Genomic DNA, 7,924 nt, shown 5'->3' on the forward strand with positions numbered 1-7,924 from the left:
TAGGGCCGTGTCTACATGGTTTTTGGCCCATTCTGTTATTAGCTAATTAACAAAACCATTCACTCGTAACTCTGCTACAAAATGATAAATTGCACCGTAAGGTCTTACTGGCACTAGTAGTGGAAGGCATATTTTTTAAAGTGTGTTTTGGAGAAGCAATCTGTGTAAATGAATACAGTGAATTAACTAGATGGAGCCACTGTGTTTTATTAAAACTAACAGTCTCACTGGACTGCAGTAATTGAACCTTTCTCTTGAGGATACATGACACGTCACTGGTGTATCTCTGTTTAGGACTAGATTTTTTGAAGTAGTAATGTTTTGAAGTGACAGACTGAGATGCATTATTTCAAATCAGTGATTCTAACCCTGGCCTGAATTCATCTTTACCTTAAACCCATATGTTTGTGCCATCATTGTGACATTGTTTGAATGTGCTCTTGTGTTTTTTACAGGGCAGAGTCAGTGGAGAAGGTCAGTCCTGTGGAGAGGAGATATGAACCTGTTCCCCAGGTTACCCCTGCTGCCCCACCTGCCATTCTGCCCAAACCCACCTCACCTGAGGGTAAGCGCTATAGTGTAGGACACACGCTAGTCTAGTTCTACATGCAGTATTTTAATCTAAAAATATAATACTCAGTGACTCACTTACCAGATCCCCATGACTCTCCCAAAGCAGACACAGTCACGACCAACTACCTGCCCCAGAAGAGTTACCCTGAGAAGTCTCCAGTGAACGGCACGGCAATGAAGGACCAGCCCAAGATCCCGGCCAATACCAGCTACAACCGCTACGTCCCCAAGCCCTACACCAACTCCGCCAAGCCCTTCGAGAGGAAGTTTGACAGCCCCAAGTTCAACCACAACCTGCTGCCCAACAACAAAACAGACCTGGCCCCAGCCATCAAGGCCCCAGCCAACAGCACAGCCCCAGCCAAGCCCCAGATCTCCCCCCAGCCTACAGACCTGGACTCTGGCCTGGACACCTTCACACGCACCATGGACAACAGGTCCAAGTACCAGCACAACAACATCAACGCTGTGCCCAAGGCCATCCCTGTCAGGTGAGTGAATTCAACATCACCCCTAGAGGGGTATCCTACCCACTGGCTGAACTATACTGGGTTCAGTTATAATATATAGATTATAGTGTTATCGCTTCGCTTCATGTATTATGCATGAACCACACCAGGAGTGAGGAGTGTCTCTGTGCATGGCTAGAGAAAAGAAAGCATACAAAGTCACATGGTCATGTTTCTTACAGTTCTATAGTTGACACATTGAATGATACCAATGCTTTTGCCCGTCCAGAAGGTGTCACAAGTGTTCCAGAGGCTGGCTCTAACTGGCTCCATGTTCTGGTATCTGACTGTGACAACTCTCTCCCCCCTGTAGCCCCAGTGCTCTGGAGGATGATGATGAGGATGAAGGTCACACGGTGGTGGCCACGGCCCGGGGGATCTTCAACTGTAATGGAGGGGTGCTGAGCTCCATCGAGACGGGTGTCAGCATCATCATCCCACAGGGGGCCATCCCTGAGGGCGTGGAACAGGAGATCTACTTCAAGGTCTGCCGGGACAACAGCATCCTGCCCCCCCTGGACAAGGAGAAAGGTCAGACATGGAGTCATGGTACACAGGAGTTAGAAGATTTCACATGGGGTCTTTCGCCAAGCTTTATTCCACTCTTAAGATATTCTATTCCTCAGTTTGAAGGTACCTTATATGCTGGTTATTAGAAGTATTCACCCCCTCTTTGATTTTTTGACATTTTGATGCGTTACAAGGTGGGATTGAAATAGATTTAATAGTGATTTTTTTTGTAATTGATCTACACAAAATACTCCATAATGTCAAAGTAAAAATAAAAGTATATTTATTTTTTAACAAATTATTTAAAATTAAATAACTAAAATATAGTTGTTGCATAAGTATTCACCCCCTTTGTTATGGCAGGCCTAAATTAGTTCATGAGTAAAATGTTGCTTAACAAATCACATAATCAGTTACAGCTACGTGAAATAATATGTGTTGACATTATTTTTTAAATGACTACCCCCTTCCTCTGTCCCTCATACATACAACATCTGTAAGGTCCCTCAGTCAAGTATTGAATTTCAAGCACAGATTCAACTACAAAGACCAGCAAGCTTTTCAAAAGCCTCATAAAGAAGGGCAGTGATAGGTAGATGGGTAACAATAACAAATCAGAGATTGAATATCTCTTTAAGCATGGTCAAGTTAATAATTATGCTGTGGATGATGTACTAAACCACCCAGACACATCAAAGATGCAGTCATCCTTCTGAACTGAGCTGCAGGACAGGAAGGAAACTGCTCAGGGATGTCACCATGAGGCCATTGGTGATTTTAAAACAGCTACAGAGTTCCTTGGCTGTAATGGGTGAACTGAGGTTGGATCAACAAGATTGTAGTGACTCCACAATAATGACCTAAATGACAGAGTGAAAAGACAACAATAATATAATAATAATAATAATATGCCATTTAGCAGACGCTTTTATCCGACATGCATGTGTGCCATCGACATCGACCTGCGTGAACAAAGTAATACTGCAAGAAAACATGGCAAAAGGAATATACTTTTTGGCCTAAATGCAAAGCCTTATGTTTGGGGAAAATCCAACACATTACCAGAGTAACTGCCTCATTATTTTCAAGCATTGCTGCATCAGGGTATGGGTATGCTTGACATCGGCAAAGACTGGAGAGTTTTTCAGGATTATAAAAAAAAAAAACGGGATGTCGCTAAGCACAGGCAAAATCCTAGAGGAAAACCTAATTCGGTCTGCTTTACACCAGACACTGGGAGAATAATTCACCTTTCAGCAGGACAATAACCTACAACACAAGGCCAAATCTACACTGGAGTTGCTTACCAAGAAGACAGTGAATGTTCCTGAGTGGCAAAGTTACAGTTTTGACTTAAATCTGCTTGAAAATCTATGGCAAGACCTGAAAGTTGCTGTCTAGCCATGCTCCCCAACACCTTGACAGAGCTTGAAGAATTTTGAAAATAATTATGGGCAAATATGGCACAATCCAGGTGTGCAAAGCTCTTAGAGACTTACCCAAGAAGACTCACAGCTGTAATCGATGCCAAAGGTGTTTCTAACAAGTATTGACTCAGGGGGTGAATACTTATCTAATCAAGGTGTATTAGTGTTTTATTTTTCATTAATCAAAAAAATACACTTTGACATTATAGAGTATTTTGTGTAGATCGTTGACAAAAGAAATGACAGTTAAATCCATTTTAATCACACTTTGTAACACAATAAAATGATAGGCACTGTATTTAATGTATCAGTTAGTTTACTCACCAATGTATTCATGAGATAATGTTGTTTTCACAGATCATATATCATCTCTATCTTCTCTCTTGTCTTCTCTCTTTAAATTTTTCGAGGATAGGTATATTTTCCTTTGGTCTTTTAATGGTTCTCATTGTCTTAAATGTTCACCGTGCCTGTTTAAACCCATTAAGGAGCCCAACAGCTTCAGTGATCTTAGGAACCCTGTGTGTATGTGTATTAGCCTCTAACCCTGTGGTGTGTATCTGTTTCCAGGAGAGACCCTGCTCAGCCCGCTGGTGATGTGTGGCCCTCACGGCCTCAAGTTCCTGAAACCTGTGGAGCTGCGCTTACCTCACTGTGCGTCTATGACCCCAGATGGTTGGTCTTTTGCTCTAAAATCCTCCGACTCCTCGTCGGGTACGCTGTCCTCTCTGTCCTTTTGGGGTCGGGGCTTTGGGTTGGCTTTGTGACAAATTGCTGGTTGTGGGTCACCTTGTATGATTTTTATGGTGTCATTTTTTTGGTATTTCGGTTTATTCACTCATTCACTCATTCATCCACTGATCTTTTATTTATTTGATGTGGTCTTCAGATCAAACTTCTTGTTATTGCTTTTTCATGCTGAAACGGCTTTCTTTCTGTTCTTTCCTCCACTTAGTGTGTATGTCATCTGTTTGACATTGATATGGTTCCATTCGACATGCATCCCGCCGATCAGTTTTACGTTGATAAGATTAGTTAGTTCTTTGTTGTAGTAAATCATTCCACATTCTTTTCCTACAAGTGATTTTTCTCACATAGCCACCCAAATGTCTATCCTGAAACTCAGCGGTCCTCTTACATTTGGAAGAGAACCCTCTCAGAGACAGACGCATGGTTCCCTCTGTACTAACAGATATTCTGTTGTGTATGTGAGAACAGCCTGTGGGTTGGATCTGAGATCTGTCTGTCTGGCAGCATCAGAACAGAACCGAGTCTGCTCTCCATCCGCTCCTCTCTATATGTCTTAATGGTAAACTTGGCACCGCTGTGGATTAGCTACTAATTACTCTCAGCTAGAATTGGACTTGAAGGGCTAAATGAGCCTACTGCTGCCTCGTTGGCTTGTTCGTTTGTTGTCCTGCTTCATTGTAGAAGGATTACAGGGCTGTGCTCTAATCCTCTTCTTGTAAAACAAGGCACTTTAGCTTCATTTAGGCTCTACTTGTGTGTTGCTCCTCACAGAGTCTGACTCTGATCTCCAGTTGGGTGCTGAGCTGCCCAGGCCCAATGGGAGTTTCCAGTAGAGAAGCAGCGTAGTGTGTGACTGACTGAATGGTCTTGGTTTGGAATGGTTCTGAAAGAACTCTGCTCACAGACGGGAGAGATTCAATCCAAACTACACATGATCAGTTTACTTCTGACAATACATGACCTTAATGTACTGATGTCATTATGAGTTTCACAGTGACATTCCTCCCCCTTCTGCACTGGCTAATTGGGAACCTTTAACAAATCATCTGAGTCATTGACAATTGATCTGAGTAAAATCACTTAAACGCCTCTTGGTCCTCATATGGATCCTATCTGATAGGACTTGTTATTGCTCAAATCCATTTGACATTTAGGAGTAATTACACTATAATGATTATGATGCATTATCCTCCCTTGTGATTTCCTATCAGAACAACAAAGCATGCTAAAAGCCTGCAATTTCTCAGCACTTTGATCTGAAGATCTCATAAAACTCACTTTACTCACATGGCACTGAGGGATTGAATGCAATTATCTGAAATAACAGTGCTTTAAAATGCAACTGCATTGTGGTTTGGAAGAAATGGTGCAGTTTAGTGTAACAGTTTTGAGTCTAAAGCCATTTTTTAAAACAATTATTTTAATTGGTTATTCTGTGGTGGCAATAGTCTTGGCTCAAGGGCTGGAACCTACCAATTAATTGCAAATTACAGTTGCTGCCAGTACATACTCTATCCTTAAGAGCTATAATTTGCAATCAAGGGTGGTTTTAGCAATGTAGTGTGAAGTTTACTTCTGTCAAGCTACATCCTGGGGTGTGTACCACAAACAGCATGTATACAGTTCATATGGCTTTAATGGAACAAAGGGGATTTTAGTTTAGTGTTTGGAGCTTGCTGACTGTTAAGTTTAGCATGAAGTGCATTATGCATTATGTATTATGAACCTTATACCCTTTCTCCACCTGTTATCATTACCATGTTCCTTCTCTCTCGCCCCCTCAGGTGATCCCAAGAGTTGGCAGAATCAGTCTCTCCCTGGAGATCCCAACTACCTGGTGGGAGCCAACTGTGTGTCTGTGCTCATCGACCACTTCTGAAGAGGGCAACAGCTGGCCTGTTACTGAATGTGAAACCATGGGAAAAGAGGAGCGATAACAAACACAAACACACACACATACAGCTACACACGCACACACACACACACACATACAGCTACACACGCACACACACGCGCCATTTCTCCAGGGGTGGACCCTACACAATGAAGTATTTACACCCAGTGCTCCAGTGTTGTTTACTGTGCCCATGGAAGATGGAAGGAGACCGAAGTTGCCCCTACGTGCTGTCCTTTAACTCTTTCCGAGGTCTTGAAGAAAATACAAAACACAAAAAACTATTTAACCAGTGATGGAATGCATGCCCTGTGCCACTGAGTAACTCATCACATTATACACCAAGTTTTAACTTTAATTGTTACATAACAGGAAAGATGGTTTGTGAGGTTTTTACTATTGAAGTAGATGGACATACATGTAGGTGTATTTATACTATATATGCATACAGTATATATAGTATATGGTATAAATATCATTTTAAATTCAATTCTAGAAAATGGAATTCAAGAATCAGACTTCAACCTTTTTGTCACCGTTTGAATTGGCTGACTTACAACGACGGTCACATTATTACCACATTGACTTGTTTTGACGGATTTGTGAAGGTTTTGGAATTCGGTGCCAGGGAGGTGGGCAGTAAAGTGATGATGATGAAGATAATGCAGAGCCATACATTTTCTAAATATATGGCTCTGTGGTAATGATTATGGTGATAGTGAAGTTGGCAAGCATCTGCAGAAGAGAAAATGAAGATAAAGGTGGAATACTTTGAGGTGGATTTAAAGCCCAGCTCATGCCTCTAACATGCTCATCCTGTGACTAGAATGGATGTTCCTTCCTTTTTTCTGTATTTCTGTAAACTGACCTTGGATTCACTTTGTATTGAGTACCAGAACTCTACTCCTGCTGTATCAAGATCTATGCATGTGCTATGACTCAGGTCCAGAAGCCTGCTCAGTTCTCCCTCACCATGTTAAAACCCTATCTTACATTAACAAGCAGTGATGCCTTATCTGCATATTATTCACTTTTTCAGTAAAAAACCTCTGGGGTTTTTGTAAGTTATGATGATAAATTATGGGAAAATGAAGTTATTCTTTTGCCATTTTGTCAACCCACTGTATAAATTAACTTGGGTTTAGCGCACAAGAACAATTTAGGCTAATAAAGGTATGCTTTCTTTATCTGCTATGCATATGACTTCAGAAGAAAAAGAAAAACATTACAAAAAAGACAAGTGGCTGTACATAAAGTTAGCATATGGCCTTGGTTTGTAAATGAACTTTTGTATGTCTTTGTTATTTTGTATAAAACTTAGAGAAAACTGTTTTAAAAAATGAATGAATTGACCATGGTTTACTTTGTATTCTGGTTAAACCCTTGAGCCTTGGAACTTGTAACTATTATCAGTAATAAAATCCACATTTTCTACCAATATATTCACACTACATATAAATAATAATAATTATCACACAAAAATATTTTTATGCTTATTTACAAAAGAGGAAAGTGCTTGGGTTAAACAACTTTGCAAACCTGTTCTTTAAAAGGGTGTGCTCTGAAAGTGTCCCCCTCATTTATTTGTGATGCTGTATTATTTTGTGCCCTGAAATGTATTTTTGTACTAATAGACCATATATTACGGCACACCAGTACTATTTTCTTTTATATGCGATAACACAGCTTCAATTGGATATTAGCTCTTCATGTGTGGCTGACTTTTTTTCTCCTTTGTGACACAATTTTAAGTATACCACTGTATTAATGAATAAAATCATTTTTAAAGTAAAGTGTTTCCTGGTTTTTCTGTCAGTGTTTTTTTTGTCGTATTTTTGTGAGCCAAATATTCCATTCTAATAGTTTAAAGGATTCTCAGGTGAAATATGTAATCATGTTCGTTTTCTGCTTAGACAGGATTTCTGTGGTTTGATCTTCATCCATTACAAAGCTGAGAGGGGGGGAATGTGGCTGCTGTAGAATTTCTATTCTCTTTAGATACTGCGGCATGATTTAAGTGCAGTACCAGCTTGGCCGATGCAGATGGTGCTCTAGAGCCCTGTGGCTGGGTCTCCACAAGGTCAGCGCCACAGCAGGCTGGTATTCAAACTTTAGGTACTGTGAGGCTTTACCCTCTATTTGCAATATAAAGTACATTTTTACAAATATGGAGAGTTTATCAACTTGTTTTAAGGCAAATGTGTGTTTTTACTCCCAATGTACTAAAAGTGCCTTGTACTTAATCTCAATTGATGGTTCTC

At 40.6% G+C, this 7,924-nt stretch overlaps 1 protein-coding gene across 10 annotated transcripts in view; it reads left to right on the plus strand.

The window, feature by feature from the left end:
* Positions 1-7,456, plus strand: part of LOC121559826 (tight junction protein ZO-1) — a gene marked incomplete at its 5' end in the record, with an annotated part of 131,056 nt that extends 123,600 nt beyond the window's left edge. For 5 of the 10 annotated variants that reach the window (XM_045218072.1, XM_045218079.1, XM_045218075.1 and 2 more), the window contains 5 exon segments: positions 456-565; positions 677-1,064; positions 1,396-1,613; positions 3,590-3,733; positions 5,554-7,456. In XM_045218072.1, coding sequence (XP_045074007.1) covers positions 456-565; positions 677-1,064; positions 1,396-1,613; positions 3,590-3,733; positions 5,554-5,648 — 955 coding nt within the window. 10 annotated transcript variants of the gene reach the window in all.
* Between the last annotated feature and the right edge of the window lie 468 nt (positions 7,457-7,924).

Source organism: Coregonus clupeaformis, unplaced genomic scaffold, assembly GCF_020615455.1.
Source record: "Coregonus clupeaformis isolate EN_2021a unplaced genomic scaffold, ASM2061545v1 scaf1345, whole genome shotgun sequence".
Classification (NCBI taxonomy): domain Eukaryota; kingdom Metazoa; phylum Chordata; class Actinopteri; order Salmoniformes; family Salmonidae; genus Coregonus; species Coregonus clupeaformis.